The sequence below is a fragment of the Ylistrum balloti genome, unplaced genomic scaffold, assembly GCF_031769215.1.
Source record: "Ylistrum balloti isolate Yb309-2 unplaced genomic scaffold, AGI_CSIRO_Ybal_v1 Utg369870, whole genome shotgun sequence".
Classification (NCBI taxonomy): domain Eukaryota; kingdom Metazoa; phylum Mollusca; class Bivalvia; order Pectinida; family Pectinidae; genus Ylistrum; species Ylistrum balloti.
Genome location: NW_026782013.1, coordinates 186,240 through 202,107, shown reverse-complemented (window position 1 = coordinate 202,107; position 15,868 = coordinate 186,240). Strand labels below are relative to the sequence as shown.

Genomic DNA, 15,868 nt, shown 5'->3' with positions numbered 1-15,868 from the left:
TTATACTACAGGGAGGGCATTATATAACAGTACACAACAGACCTAGTTAGAGGTTATACTACAGGGAGGGCATTATATAACAGTACACAACAGACCTAGTTAGAGGTTATACTACAGGGAGGGCATTATATAACAGTACAAAACAGACCTAGTTAGAGGTTATACTACAGGGAGGGCATTTATAACAGTACACAACAGTTACCTAGTTAGAGGTTATACTACAGGGAGGGCATTATATAACAGTACACAGCTGACCTAGTTAGAGGTTATACCACAGGGAGATATAACAGTACACAACAGACCTAGTTAGAGGTTATACTACAGGGAGGGCATTATATAACAGTACAAAACAGACCTAGTTAGAGGTTATACTACAGGGAGGGCATTATATAACAGTACACAGCTGACCTAGTTAGAGGTTATACCACAGGGAGATATAACAGTACACAACAGACCTAGTTAGAGGTTATACTACAGGGAGGGCATTATATAACAGTACACAGCTGACCTAGTTAGAGGTTATACTACAGGGAGGGCATTATATAACAGTACACAGCTGACCTAGTTAGAGGTTATACTACAGGGAGGGCATTATATAACAGTACACAGCTGACCTAGTTAGAGGTTATACTACAGGGAGGGCATTATATAACAGTACACAGCTGACCTGGTTAGAGGTTATACTTCAGGGAATGCATTATATAACAGTACACAACAGACCTAGTTAGAGGGTATACTATAGAAAGGTCAGTATACAACAGGACACAGCTGACCTAGTTTGAGGTTATACTACAGAGAGGTCAGTATATAACAGTACACAGCTTGCCTAGTTAGAGATTATACTACAGAGAGGCCAGTATACAACAGGACACAGCTGACCTAGTTAGAGATTATACTACAGAGAGGTCAGTATACAACAGGACACAGCTGACCTAGTTAGAGGTTATACTACAGAGAAGTCAGTATATAACAGTACACAGCTTGCCTAGTTAGAGGTTATACTACAGAGAGGTCAGTATACAACAGTACACAGCTGACCTAGTTAGAGATTATACTACAGAGAGGCCAGTATACAACAGGACACAGCTGACCTAGTTAGAGATTATACTACAGAGAGGTCAGTATACAACAGGACACAGCTGACCTAGTTAGAGGTTATACTACAGAGAAGTCAGTATATAACAGTACACAGCTTGCCTAGTTAGAGGTTATACTACAGAGAGGTCAGTATACAACAGTACACAGCTGACCTAGTTAGAGGTTATACTACAGAGAGGTCAGTATATAACAGTACACAGCTTGCCTAGTTAGAGGTTATACCACAGGGAGGTCAGTATACAACAGTACACAGCTGACCTAGTTAGAGGTTATACTACAGAGAGGTCAGTGTATAACAGTACACAGCTGACCTAGTTAGAGGTTATACTACAGAAAGGTCAGTGTATAACAGTACACAGCTGACCTAGTTAGAGGTTATACTACAGAGAGGTCAGTGTATAACAGTACACAGCTGACCTAGTTAGAGGTTATACTACAGAAAGGTCAGTATACAACTGATCTAGCATCACAGAGAAAGCAGTATGTTATGTTACACAGCTGACACAGTTTTAGTTAGTACACAGCTCTAGTTTAAGGTTACACCACAGGGATGGCAGTATATACTAGTACACAGATAACCTATTTATTTTGGAGACATTCAAAGTATTGATGGATAAATCTACAATAAATGAGACATGTATGTTTTTCCTTTAGTCGGAAGTTGTATTGTGTTATTCACACAATTTTAGATCTGAATTGGATCAACATTTACTTTGATATTCTTGTGGTAATTAACATTTTCAATGTTGCATGATAAATATCCATTTTTAAGGTTTTTACTTCAGAATTTCAATAGATTTCATACTTTGTAAACTAGGTATTTATGTGCAATAGAAGACCAGAGAAATTTCCCAGCTGTAACAGTATATATAGACTACTGTCTTTTTGTACAGAAGGCAACAAAAACATAATAATGTTTATTATAAGCACAATGATTTAATTGATTATATTGCTATAAAGAAATGTTAAATTGATGTTAGATGGAATACATTATCATTCAAATAATACTTAGGATACCTGTTAGCACCAGATTTATCAATAAAACCTGTTACTAAGTGATGCACATATTGTCACGGGAAATTCACGTTTCAACATAGAAGCATATTACAAGAATTTGCTATGCAACTTGCAGTTCAAAACAAGGAATTTTTTTAATCACAGTCATTGTGATACTACTTGTCTACTGACTTGATATAAAAAAATTGCATGCAGATTAATTTCTTTCTCCTAGAGAGAAAGATGAAGTTTTATCAAATTACATGTAGTAGTGTAATGTAATGGACACATTTTATGTCAGAATTTGGTATGTAATATTTTGAACAGTTTCACTATATGTGCATAGATTTCAAAACATTTTCCATTTAATCATTCCTTCTCAAAATGACATCTTGTTACAATGGAATCTGTCATTTGAGAAGTAGTTGTATTCTATTCGACAGTTGTCGGGATAATGATCATGACATTGGCCAGTGAACTGAGGAGCAAATGTGGGCAAGTTCCATGAAACAGTGAGCAGATGTTGGCAAGTTCCCCAACACAGTGGGCATTATCTTCTGTATGGTGAACAGATGTTGGCATGTTCCCTGTGCATTGAGCATAATTTGATGTATAGTGAAAAGATATTGGCATGTTTCCTGTGCAGTGACCATTATCTGCTGTACATTGAGCATAATTTGATGTATAGTGAAAAGATATGGCATGTTTCCTTCGAAATGACCATTATCTGCTGTGCATTGAGCAGATGTGGACATGTTTCCTGTACTGTGACCATTATCTGCTGTACATTAAGCAGATGTTGGCATGTTTCTTGTGCAGTGACCATTATCTGCTGTACATTGAGCAGATGTTGGCATGTTTCCTTTGCAGTGACCGTTCTCTGCTGTACACTGAGCAGATGTTGGCATGTTTCCTGTGCAGTGACCGTTATCTGCTGTGTTTTGAGTATATGTTGATAAATTCATTGAGATGGCAGACATTAGCCATCACTATCTGCTCTACATGGTACAGACATGGACATGTTTCTTGTAACAGTGAGAATTATCTGTGCACAATGAGCAGATGTTCATTGTGAAAATCAGCAATATCTGGTGTGTATTGAGATGTTTGCATGTTCACCAAGACATTGAGCATAACCTGCAGTACAATGTGCAGATGTGGGCATGTTGTCAAAGTCTTGTGACACGTGACAGTGATATGCTGCATGGTGACCCAGGCCTTTTGACACTGGACAGTAATGTGCTGTGTGGTGAGCCAGGCCTTTTGACACTGGACAGCGATGTGCGGTGAGCCAGGCCTTGTGATACTGGACAGTGATGTACTGTGTGGTGGCACAGGCCTTGTGATACTGGACAGTAATGTACTGTGTGTACCAGACCCAGGAATATGTGAGACTGAAAATATATTAGATGCAAATTGATTTTCACATGTGGCTACTTTAGATGAATTCATGCTGGTAAATACTTTTGTAATGTATTATTACCGTTTATTATACAGAATAGTACATGTATGCAATTTTTAGAATCATTTTATATATATCTTGGCCATGACACAGCAAGAAATTGTCATTGATCACTTTACCTTATTAGTCTGGAAAATTTTCTATGATTTACTTGTAACATTTTTGTTACAGATAAATTTGTAACATGTAGCCACAACATTGTAAAGCAGGAATGATTTAAACATTTGCAAGATGACTATATGAACCCCTATATTTCATGTCCTTGAAATTACTGTCTTGCTGTGTGTCATTGTCAGGGCCAATTTATCTCTTCTTACAGGACCATATCTCAGGTCTGATTGTCACGCAAGTCACATTATATATATTACCACGGAAACAGTCTCTTCACATGTCAGTTATACAGATATATTCTGCTGATAGATTTATTTCAATTCCCCATTTGATGTCATTAGTCGAGAACATAACATTTTCTGTTGAAAGTTGGTTACTATAAAATCTTCAGTATGTTCTAGGTATATAGTGTTGGGACTAACCACATTATGTTAGGACTTGCTACTGTTTTGTATTTTCTAGCTACCTAGTGCTGGAACTGACAACTGTGTTGTATTTTCTGGCTACCTAGTGCTGGAACTGACAACTGTGTTGTATTTTCTAGCTACCTAGTGCTGGAACTGACAAATGTGTTGTATTTTCTAGCTACCTAGTGCTGGAACTGACAACTGTGTTTTATTTTCTAGCTACCTAGTGCTGGAACTGACAAATGTGTTGTATTGTCTAGCTACCTAGTGCTGGAACTGACAACTGTGTTGTATTTTCTAGCTACATAGCATTAGGAGGAGCCACACAGTGCTGGGACTAGCCTCTTAGTACTGAGAGTGGCCACTATGTTGTATTTTGTAGCCACATGATGCTGGGACTAGCTACATAGTGCTAGGACTAGCCACATAGTGCTGCGACTGGCCATATTGTGCTGGGACTAGGTGCATAGTGCTGAGAATAGTCATCTAGTACTGGAGCCAGTCTCATGATGGTGGAACAGACCACCATCATTTATGTAGTGCTGGAACTGGCCACATAGCGCTGTGACTTGCTACATGGTGTTGGGATTAGCATATAGTGCTAGAACTAGCCACATACTGCTGGAACTGGTCACATGGTGTAGGGACTGGCCACATAGTGCTATGACTGGTCACATGGTGCAGGGACTGGCCACATAGTGCTGTGACTTGCTACATGGTGATGGGACTGGTTACATAGTGCAAGGAGTAGCTATATAATGCCAGGGACTGCTCACTATGTTGCAAGTATTTTCTAGCTACATAGTGCTGGGACTAGCTACATGATGTGGGGACTAGCTTCTATGTTGTAACTAATTCTCAATATAATGTTATCTAGCTACAAAGTGCTTTACCTAATTACATTGTTAATGATTTATTTGTGCAAAGAAACATGATGGTTGATTGTTAATACAAAATTAAATGAAATTCGGAAAAAAAATGTGTGGTTATTTCTCATGGGATACATGTACTTCAATTTTTTTTCTACAGGTTATACTGTACACAGAGAATAAGAAAACTTATAACCTTCTTAAAAGTATCAATGAAGGGAAAACAGGAATTTGGGTGATGGCCAATAAGACAAGAGACCCATGGGGTCTGCATCACTCACATGACTAATTCACCTATTCTGTCAGCCTTGTGGTCAAACAAAAATCAGTTCCATTGTTCATAATTAATTCAATCCCATTCATCCATGGTTGCTTTAGACCAAACTAGGACATTATCAATGTAAGAACAAAGATTTTTGAAGCACCTATTACATCCCACAACTGGGGCATTTGAGAGGTCAGACTTCTGGTTTATACAAAATTTGGTATCTTTCAACCAGGTATGATTCAAGTCAAATCAGGATGGAATCAAGGCACTTCCATATCAGAAGGATTTTAAACAGTTTTCTCAACTTCCCTATTGGCACAGAATCCTGGCATTTCTACAGAAGAAGGATTTCAAAGAATTTGCAAAATTGCTCCTATAGTTCATGACTAGTAGCGATGTTTAGAAAAAAATGTAAATGGATGGTCATTGCATCTTGGCATGAGCTCACCAATCCATTGGACCCGGTGATCTTAATAATCTATTAAAGAGGGAAATCCTCTTGAAGCCATTTCCATCAGACCATTAATGGGGGCATTGAAGTTCTATCATCTGTGTTTTTCTCATTTCCCTCATTTTTCAAAGGGGGCACAATAGGATTGGTTTGCCAATATAGGATCCATCAAGCATATGTTGAAGCTGTAAGTTTTTGCCTGTGTATGGAGAAACATTTCAATTTATTACTGGCGCTTTTAGTGATGTTATCTAACAGGTAAAATGCCATTTGGCAATGATCGTAAATGGAGGCACTTTTACAAAGTCAAAGCTTTCATATCAATACCAATGCACAATATTTCTCAGATAAGTTATTTTTTTTAATATAAATATAGAATAATTTTCCTTAGTTTTTTGGTTAAAATTGCGTATATCTGAAGTTAAAATTTTCTACCAAAATATATTCATCTTCTCAGAAATTGTGCTCATATGACAATGACAGATATGTATGAGTATGTGGCAAAACACATCAATTTCTCCTATCATTATTATCAACTGATGTTAAATGGAGCAATGAAATGAAACTAAGTGGAAAAATTGGCTGTTTGATATGTAAGATTATTTTAAAGACGCTGAAGTGAAAAACACCTTTCCATATACAGCTTAGTTGGTGAATAAACTGTGTCATACAGCTGTTTCATAATTTTAGGACAAGTCAGTGATGTTTGGGATCTAAATTGTTCAATCTTCAGGAGGTGACATTGGAAAATTGAAATTGGTTGGAATAAATGTTTATATGCTAGGTAGATATACAACGTAAATTTGGTAATTTTCAAAATTAATATTTAAAAGGACTGTATGAATTACTGGCAGAGTTTACCATCTAGAAGTAAAAAATAACTTGTGCAGTGTCCCTTCCTTACGCTAAGCGCGTTCTGTCATTTTACCCAGATTGTTAGCATGAAATGGAGCTGTCTCTTGCTCGTTGTTTCATTAGCAATACTGTGCATTAAATAATTAACTAAGCTGTATACATGTGAAGGTCTTATTAATTTGAAATGTGTAATTTGTATAATTCTTTTCAATGGCGACCATAAAACTAGACCAATTAGTCCATGTAAGAAGACATGCTCTTGTTAATCCAATACATGATGAAACAACATCATTAGCCTTTGCCGATGGTCTTCAATAGCTTTCTCTGACGAGCGTGACATTAGGTTAACATGGTGAGAAAAATTAAGAGCCATACAAAGTTAACATTTTTTTTGTAATGAAACAGTGTAATTCCTGCGTATGGTGATCGGATGTTACGAAGAGAAGTGAGGTTTTGAAAAAATATTTACCCATTATTTTTATCAACGGTAAGTTGCTCGTTCACTGTTTGGAAATGAGGTTATAGTTTCTTGACTGAAAGAAGTTTGGGTGGACTTTTGTCTGTGATGAGCTGTATATGTATGCAAACAAGGTAAACATGATTAATATAATCATTGAATTTGTTTTAGTTGGTATTCCTGTGCATTCTGAATAACTGGATGAAGATGATTATAACATTTAAGTACTACATTTAATTTGTCCTTATTTAGTTGTCATTCATAATGCCCACAAATGCCATGCAAATGAACATGATTAAATTTTTATGTCATCTGACCCCAAGAGTCATGATGACTTATAGCAATTGTGATTCACCCATCGTCATCTGCAATGCGCCGTCTGTCATGTGTAAACTTTTGACATTTTAAACATTTCCACAAGTTCCACCAGTGGGATTGAGCACCAACTTTTATGAAATGATTCTGAGATGATCCTGACCAAGTGTTGTTAATTTTTCGAGTATGCTGGAAATCCAAGATGGCCACCATCTTGAAAAGCATATTTTAAACTTCTCCTCTTCAACTTGTCTGAAATGATCCTGACCATGTGTTGATATTTTTCAGGTTGGTCTGAAATTCAAGATGGCTGCCATCTTGAAAAAAAAATATTTTGAACTTCTTCTCCCGTACCACTCATGCCATTGAGCTAAAAATTAGTGGAATGTTAAGGAATGGTAGCCAACAAAGTGTTATTTTTTGACCTTGTTGAAACTTTGACAAGGCAGTCAGGGAGGCCATTTTGTAACATGATTGCACAATCATGGTTTTCCTGTGCAACACCTAATTCAAACTTCTCAAGTTTCACCTGTTAGATTGAGCTCCAACTTTACTGTCAAAAAAACGGGTAACACTTCTTAACGTTACATTACCCTTACCAAAACTACAATCTGCATCATGGAAAACATCTTCTTAGTAAGAATTCATTCAAAGTAGCAAAATTAACTCTTCTCCATGCTGAAAGTTTTTGTAGTCTGATGACTGTTAATGCCCAAGGTCCTCATGTTTACCAAAAACAATAAGTTACTCAAGATACCTCATTTCTCAATTACCTCTTCAAATATTGATTAAAATACGATATGCGAGTTAGTTAGATTTCAACTGGTCTGCACTCTGGTTTCGGCATTTAACAAACACCACTGGATGCATGTCATGCGCACGTGTGCCAACTCTGGTTTTAAAGCGTCGCTGTGACATTACCAAAGACAAGCCATGAGGAAGAGGGAAGAATGCCGCAGCAGACGATATTTTATGAGACAGGCGAAGAAGACTTGGTTAGTAAAGGTATTGACTCAGAAAACATTTGTAGTTCTGAATCCCCATCAACAGGTAGTATCCAACTCTTTGAAATAGACATTGGTGTGCTAAGTTTAGTTGAATGAGATACAGCAGCAGCCGATTGCTGAGACTTAAGACAGTACGTCTACTCACTCCTGTAGGCCTAATCACTACTGTACGTCATGGAACCTTGAAACAGACGTTTCCGTGTTTACCCAGATCGCCCAAATATTATGCAATCGATAAGAAATAGAATGAAAAACAGTCTTCACATGTACTGTTATTGCTGATGTTTTTCCAAAACAGAAAATAAATTGTTGATTAATTAATGCATAAGAGTTATCTCCCTTCCATCACCTAAAACATGATATTTACTAAAATTAACATAAGTTTTACCGTTTATCTCCGTTCGCTGTTACTTTCAACATCACAATGACAAAAGGTAAAATACACCCAGATGGGTTTGTAACTCATATTTGTACATTTTGTCGGACTATTACACCAGGGATGTATAATACATTATATGTATTATATGTCCCTGATTTCACTAACAGAGTATCCCATGCTAAGTACCAACTGTTGCATCTGCCTACAATTGTTCCCATTATTGACCCCTCTATCACTTCATCTTCTTGAAATATATGCAAAATGTCCGAACGTTAACTGAACAAAGCACAAGCAAATTCTAGGATATCATAATGTGAACTTTAATGTTTTAAGATGAATACATTGTATTTTTTACATACAGGAGTTTTGCATAAAAACACACCAGAATAAAATGGCAACAAGCAGATAAAAGCTCTGAGGTTCAAACTTAGAGAATCTCTTTCTGAGCTGCTCAGAGTTTCATCTTCTTTTTGTGATTTGATTCATAAAGCAGCAAGCCCCTGTGAAAAAACCACTTATTAATAAGTGCATGATGTTTTAACAGTTCACATATTGATGAATTGATTCACTGAAAAATTGGTCATAGAAAACAATGTTCCCAAAGCACAATATTATCAGAAGCATAATTAAGTGCATTGTGATTAAGAAAAGTTATGTAACATTTCTTACTGAGACAGTGATAAAAACTGAACTGTTGTTACAAGAATTAATTGATTTCATATAATTTAATTAATGCAACATTTGTAAACTCTATTAAATCACTATATATCAATACAGTGAAATATACATGCACAAAATGTACTTGAAAAATATTTTTGCAAAAAGTAAAAATAAACTTACACTAAGATAGTGGAAATTGAAGCTAAAATGATAATTAAATTGGTTAACTTGAAAAAAAGATTAAGGTTTTGTGAGTATGATCAAGTTTTAAAAACACTGTGTTAGGCAATTATGTTGCTGGTTGTATTGTAATAATGGTGAATGATAGAAGAACTTATAACAATCATACTGGTCAGTTGTTGAGTACATATCTATAACTTGAAACAGAAAATACATATGCACAAGTGACTAAACAAAAGAACAGTTTCCTGGCATTTGTAAAAACCAGAACTAATCACAGTACTTGAACATGATCACATCCATCCATCCCTCAGATGGGTTGGCAGACCAACACATTCAGATGGCATCACAGAATGTTTTCAGTCCATACCTGGATTTACTTTGTTTCTTGTTTTTTTTTTTTTTTTGAACTAATAATCATGCAAGAGATCCTGAACTGAATGTAAGCGAGGACAAAGATTTCAGTTGATCTCACTTTATCATAATGGTTGTTCACCTGATCTCTGTCACATATCCTAAAGGTTGATCTCTATTGATCAAAATGGTGTTCACCTGATCTCTCTTACCAATCCTAAAGGTTGATCTCTATTAATTACCATGGTGTTCACCTGATCTCTCTCACCTACGATAAAGGTTGATCTCTATTGATCACAATGGCATTCACCTGAGCGCTCTCACCTATCCTAAAGGTTGATCTCTATTGATCACAATGGCATTCACCTGATCTCTCTCACCTATCCTAAAGGTTGGCCTCTATTAATCACAATGGCATTCACCTGATCTCTCTCACCTATCCTAAAGGTTGATCTCTATTAATCATAATGGTGTTCACCTGATCTCTCTCACCTGTCCTAAAGGTTGATCTCTCACATATCCTAAAGGTTGATCTCTATTAATTACCATGGTGTTCACCTGATCTCTCTCACCTATCCTAAAAGTTTATCTCTATTAATCAGAATGGTGTTTACCTGATCTCTCTCACCTATCCTAAAGGTTGATCTCTTAATCAGATCTCTTATCAGAATGGTGTTCACCTGATCTCTCTCACCTATCCTAAAGTTTGATCTCTATTAATCACAATGGCATTCACCTGATCTCTCTCACCTATCCTAAAGGTTGATCTCTATTGATCAAAATGGTGTTCACCTGATCTCTCTTACCAATCCTAAAGGTTGATCTCTCCATGGTGTTCACCTGATCTCTCTCACCTACGATAAAGGTTGATCTCTATTGATCACAATGGCATTCACCTGAGCGCTCTCACCTATCCTAAAGGTTGATCTCTATTGATCACAATGGCATTCACCTGATCTCTCTCACCTATCCTAAAGGTTGGCCTCTATTAATCACAATGGCATTCACCTGATCTCTCTCACCTATCCTAAAGGTTGATCTCTATTAATCATAATGGTGTTCACCTGATCTCTCTCACCTATCCTAAAGGTTGATCTCTATTAATCATAATGGTGTTCACCTGATCTCTCTCACCTATCCTAAAGGTTGATCTCTTAATCAGAATGGCGTTCACCTGATCTCTCACATATCCTAAAGGTTGATCTCTATTAATTACCATGGTGTTCACCTGATCTCTCTCACCTATCCTAAAAGTTTATCTCTATTAATCAGAATGGTGTTTACCTGATCTCTCTCACCTATCCCAAAGGTTGATCTCTTAATCAGAATGGTGTTCACCTGATCTCTCTCACCTATCCTAAAGGTTGATCTCTTAATCAGAATGGTGTTCACCTGATCTCTCTCACCTATCCTAAAGTTTGATCTCTATTAATCACAATGGCATTCACCTGATCTCTCTCACCTATCCTAAAGGTTGATCTCTATTGATCAAAATGGTGTTCACCTGATCTCTGTGATCTTCAATTTTTCCATGACATGTTAGAAGGGTGCAGAGAGTGACAATGATTGCAACCCTTGGAGTTTCAAGGATGCCATAAAGGTTGATCTCTTTTGAAAATAATGGTGTTCACCTGATCTCTGTTACCTAACATAAAGGCTGTTATTTTCAGTTGGGGTTTATTTTTTCACTAATTTCCTTGAAGAGAATGAAAATATGAAGAAAAAAAAATACACTGAGAATGTCATTTAGAGAAAATCATACTATGTATAGAGCTTCTGTCGGTAATACATAGATATGAACCATCACATACACACACATGTCTAGTTGTTTTTGATGTAAGTGATGATTAGTACTTACCTGAAACAAGGCTATTTTGTGGTATATCTTTTACTTTCAGATTGAAATATGATGATTTGAGTTACACACAATGAGCATGACATAATGGCTCCTGTTGTTACCAGTAATGTGGATGGGTCATGGGGTTATGTTGTGTGTGTGGCTGCCTTTATGGTCCAGTTTGTCGTCTTTGGCATTGCAGTGTCTTTTGGGGTGTACAACATTGCATTGCTTGAGCACTTCCAGTCTTCTGTTGCTGCCACATCCATGATTGGTGCTTTAAACATTGGATTGCTACTAGGAGGAGGTAATTCTAATGCCTGTTTTCTGACAAATATAAAAGGGTCTTGTAGTTAATTTATTATACCTTTGTGATGAGGTCCATCATGTCATCAAATGGGACACCATCTTCTCTTTTACAGACCACACAGTCATTTATGCAGCAATTAGATAAAATGTACACAATTTTAATTATCTATAGTAACCGTAACCTACATTTGTACTACAGAAAGTACAAATACAAGCTCTTACAAGAGGTGATGTTTGTGAACAGGTATAGGTTTCCATTTACTCTTATCATGTCATACAAATCTGAGGTGTGAGGGTATTTGTATTGTGTGCAATGCCTTGTTTAATGAAATAAATGCCTAGAAATACTGCATGATCAGCTGATCCTGTATAATCTCTTATAAGGATATTGTGTTAATTTGTACAGGACCTCTAGCCAGTTATCTGATGAGAAAGATGAGTTACAGGAAGGTGTCTTTCCTTGGATCTTTCCTCAGCAGTGTCGGTCTACTCCTCTGTCCATTTGCACCAAACATTATCTATCTTGATGTATTTTATGGTGTTGTAACAGGTAAAAATGCAATACAATCTTTAATACAATTTATAATTTTAAGCAAATACCGAGGTATACAATAGACAATTATAAGTATATACCATGGTAAACAATAGACAATTATAAGTATATACCGTGGTATACAATAGACAATTTTAAGTATATACCGTGGTAAACAATAGACAATTTTAAGTATATACCATGGTAAACAATAGACAATTTTAAGTATATACCGAGGTATACAATAGACAATTTTAAGTATATACCGAGGTATACAATAGACAATTTTAAGTATATACCGTGGTAAACAATAGACAATTTTAAGTATATACCATGGTAAACAATAGACAATTTTAAGATATGCTTAGGTATACTCTTGACAATTTTATGTATATACCTAGTTATTCTATAGACAATTTTAAGTATATGAAAAGAGATATACTATAGACGATTTAATTCATATGCCTAGGAATACAATAGACAATTTTAAGTATATGACTAGGTAGTAAGTTTTTTCTTCTGATATTGTATGTTTATTCTCATAATCATTTACTAGTAAAAACATGCACCATGGATCTGTTCATCTAGAAATCGTGCAAAAATAGAGATGTTCTTTAACAGTTTTCTGCAACATAATACAATAGCCCATATTATTTCAGCTCTAGGACGGTTTTATAAGTAATGGGTGTCTATATGTTTTTCCTTACAACATGTAGCATTTATGTTGTAAAGGATTTACCTATGTATAGTTTAAAGCATTTTATGTTTTGAATAATAAATTATTATGTCTGTAACTATTTTCAGGTATTGGATTCTGTCTGGTATATGTGCCATCACATACACTCTCTGGTCTTTATTTTGACAAGCACAGAAGCCTGGCTACTGGGTTGGTAACCAGTGGATCAGGCCTGGGAGGAGTTGTCTTCCCTTACATCAGCCACTTCCTTATTACTGAATATGGATGGATGGGGTCAATGTTTATCATTTCTGCCATCAATATGAACAATTTTGTATTTGCTGCATTACTTCTTCCTGTTCCTGTTTCTAGAAAACCTAAAGATGCTGTACAAAGAGATGAGTTGGTAGTCATGTTGACTTGCACAGCTGATGAAGCACAAGTGTCAAGGCAAAATAGAAGTACGCAAAATAAAACTGGTAATATAAATCATACTTCAGTTGAAATAGAGCCTACGTCAAACTCCAATGAAAATTTTAGGGCAAACTCTCTAGATGGATATTTGAGAAGAAACTCTCTTGAGCCCAATTTAAAGATAAACTCACTGGAGCATAATTTGAGAAAAAACTCTGATGAAAATTTGAGGACTACCTCTGAGCAAAATTTGAGGACCAACTCTATGACACACTCGGAACTTCTGAGGACAGACTCACTGGAGAAAAATTTGAAGACCAATACAGAACAGTGTGAAAGAGAAACAGACAAGGAAGTGAAAAATTGTTATGTTTTATGTAACTTTGTTTTCTTGATTTATTGCATCAACAATATATTCTGGAACATGGGTTTATCATTGGTTTTTGTGCTTGGTCCTGAATACTTTACAGAATTTGGGCTTACTGTAAAGGAGTCTACCATTTGTCTAATGTGCTTCAATGCTACTATCATAGTTGGTGGGGTTTTTGGAGGGGGTGTTGGTAATCTGCGTTGTGTCAGCAGGATGGCCTTATACATAACAGCCAACTTCAGCACAGGTGTGTTCATATTGTTGCTTGCATTACCATTTACGCACACATTCCTTGGAGTATGTTTGGACATGCTTAGCATGGGCATGGTGTTTGGTATCATTCTTGGATTGCTGGTTGTTGTTACAGCAGACATATTGGGGGCGCAGGCACTTGGAGATGGCATGGGTTATCTCCTCTTTGCAAACGGAATTGGTAATACTGTTGGACCACCTATTGGAGGTATTGATATAGTTGTTTATTTTCTGTTTCAGTCAGAAATGAAATAATACCACAAGGCCAACATGTTTATACATGTATTTTATTTCATCTTATTTCTTAAGATAGATTGTAAGCATGCAACTGGATTGTTCAAAAAACATTTGTTATTGTATTGGATTTAATATCATCAGTGTCATTAATGCAGAGTATTCATTAATCAGTCTATTTCGAACAGCTTCTTTCACTAATTTTTTTGTTAAATTTTTGATAGAGGGTATGTGTGGATGAATTGAGTTGAATCAGATTAGGACTGCTGTGTTTTTTTTACTTTAAAGTTATTTCACTTTTCAGGCTGGATAAAGGATGTGACAGGCTCCTGCACTTTGGCATTCTACATGGCAGGGTCCGTCACCTTGGTTGGTGGAGGTATCATGATGATTGCTCCTGTATGGGAATACAGTTTGTCTAAATTCAACCATCAAGGGTCCAGGGATGAAAGCCTGAAGGATACTGGAACATCAGGCATAGAGATGTAAGACAGTAATTTCCTCAAACATATCATTGTGTTCATTTATTTGTGATATTATCTCAGATACTGTTGCTCTACGTCCAATTAACAGCCATGGTCATTTAAGCACATGCCACGATTGTTTGGTGGAGGAAAACTGGAGTTCTCAAAGAAAAAAGACTGCATTTAGTACCTGGCAGCTGCCCCACATAGGCCTCAAACTCACGACCCATAGGTGGATAGCTTGTGATAAAGATGGTTAGATGCCTTTACCATTCAGTCACTGTGGCCCATATCACCTCAGAATCCAGAAGGTCAAAGTTTCTGAATTTCACGTAATAATACACTGTGATTTGCAGTTGTAAAGTTTAAAGTCACTGATACTAAAAATAGAACCAGGAATACACGTTTAAAACATATCATGCAAGGCCCCAACAGAATGCAAATATTGTGATATGTACAATATTCAATACAGGTTTAGAAAGGTCCTAAAGTCTAGGTCATACTGACTAAAAATACATTTTGCACATGTAGACTTCTTGTTGTGCATATGATATTGTATGATATGACAATACAAAATTGTAAAGACTTTGAAATCACTGGTGACACATGTGAGGGATACTTTGTTTATTACTATGGTTTTCTTCAAGATAGCATATGTGAACAAGGCCATACTACCAATATCCTTCAAACCAAGATAGTTACTTTTGGGGAAGAGATACTGCCAGGCACCCAGTGGGACCCTTATTGACTAGTCAGAATTCTATTTACTGTTTTAATCAGTTACAGCCATAGATGGTTTTTATAGTGACAATTATTTACAGTTTATATATGATTACATGTGGTATGTGTATATAGCCTGGTGCTTTAGTTACTAGCCTACCATTCATATTTCAGAGCACAATCTAGACTAA

General features: G+C 36.3%; 1 protein-coding gene across 2 annotated transcripts; it reads left to right on the top strand.

The window, feature by feature from the left end:
• The first annotated feature begins 8,215 nt into the window (after window positions 1–8,215).
• LOC132545980 (monocarboxylate transporter 14-like) lies at window positions 8,216–15,474 on the top strand. 2 transcript variants are annotated; one of them, XM_060209663.1, is made up of 5 exons: window positions 8,216–8,294; window positions 11,768–12,013; window positions 12,422–12,565; window positions 13,352–14,467; window positions 14,798–15,474. In XM_060209663.1, exons 2-5 carry the CDS (start codon window positions 11,812–11,814, stop codon window positions 14,980–14,982), a joined length of 1,647 nt encoding a protein of 548 aa, XP_060065646.1. In that variant the 5' UTR covers window positions 8,216–8,294; window positions 11,768–11,811; the 3' UTR covers window positions 14,983–15,474. The 2 variants fall into 2 exon arrangements, with proteins under 2 accessions (XP_060065646.1, XP_060065648.1); XM_060209665.1 differs by having other exon boundaries at window positions 8,257–8,284.
• Window positions 15,475–15,868: the final 394 nt, after the last annotated feature.

Bases quoted from the DNA above. Each gene is read 5' to 3' on its own strand.
- LOC132545980 (XM_060209663.1), top strand. From the start codon at position 11,812: ATGGCTCCTGTTGTTACCAGTAATGTGGATGGGTCATGGGGTTATGTT. The intron at 12,014-12,421 runs GTAATTCTAATG...TAATTTGTACAG, and splicing joins TGGATTGCTACTAGGAGGAG to GACCTCTAGCCAGTTATCTG. The intron at 12,566-13,351 runs GTAAAAATGCAA...AACTATTTTCAG, and splicing joins ATTTTATGGTGTTGTAACAG to GTATTGGATTCTGTCTGGTA.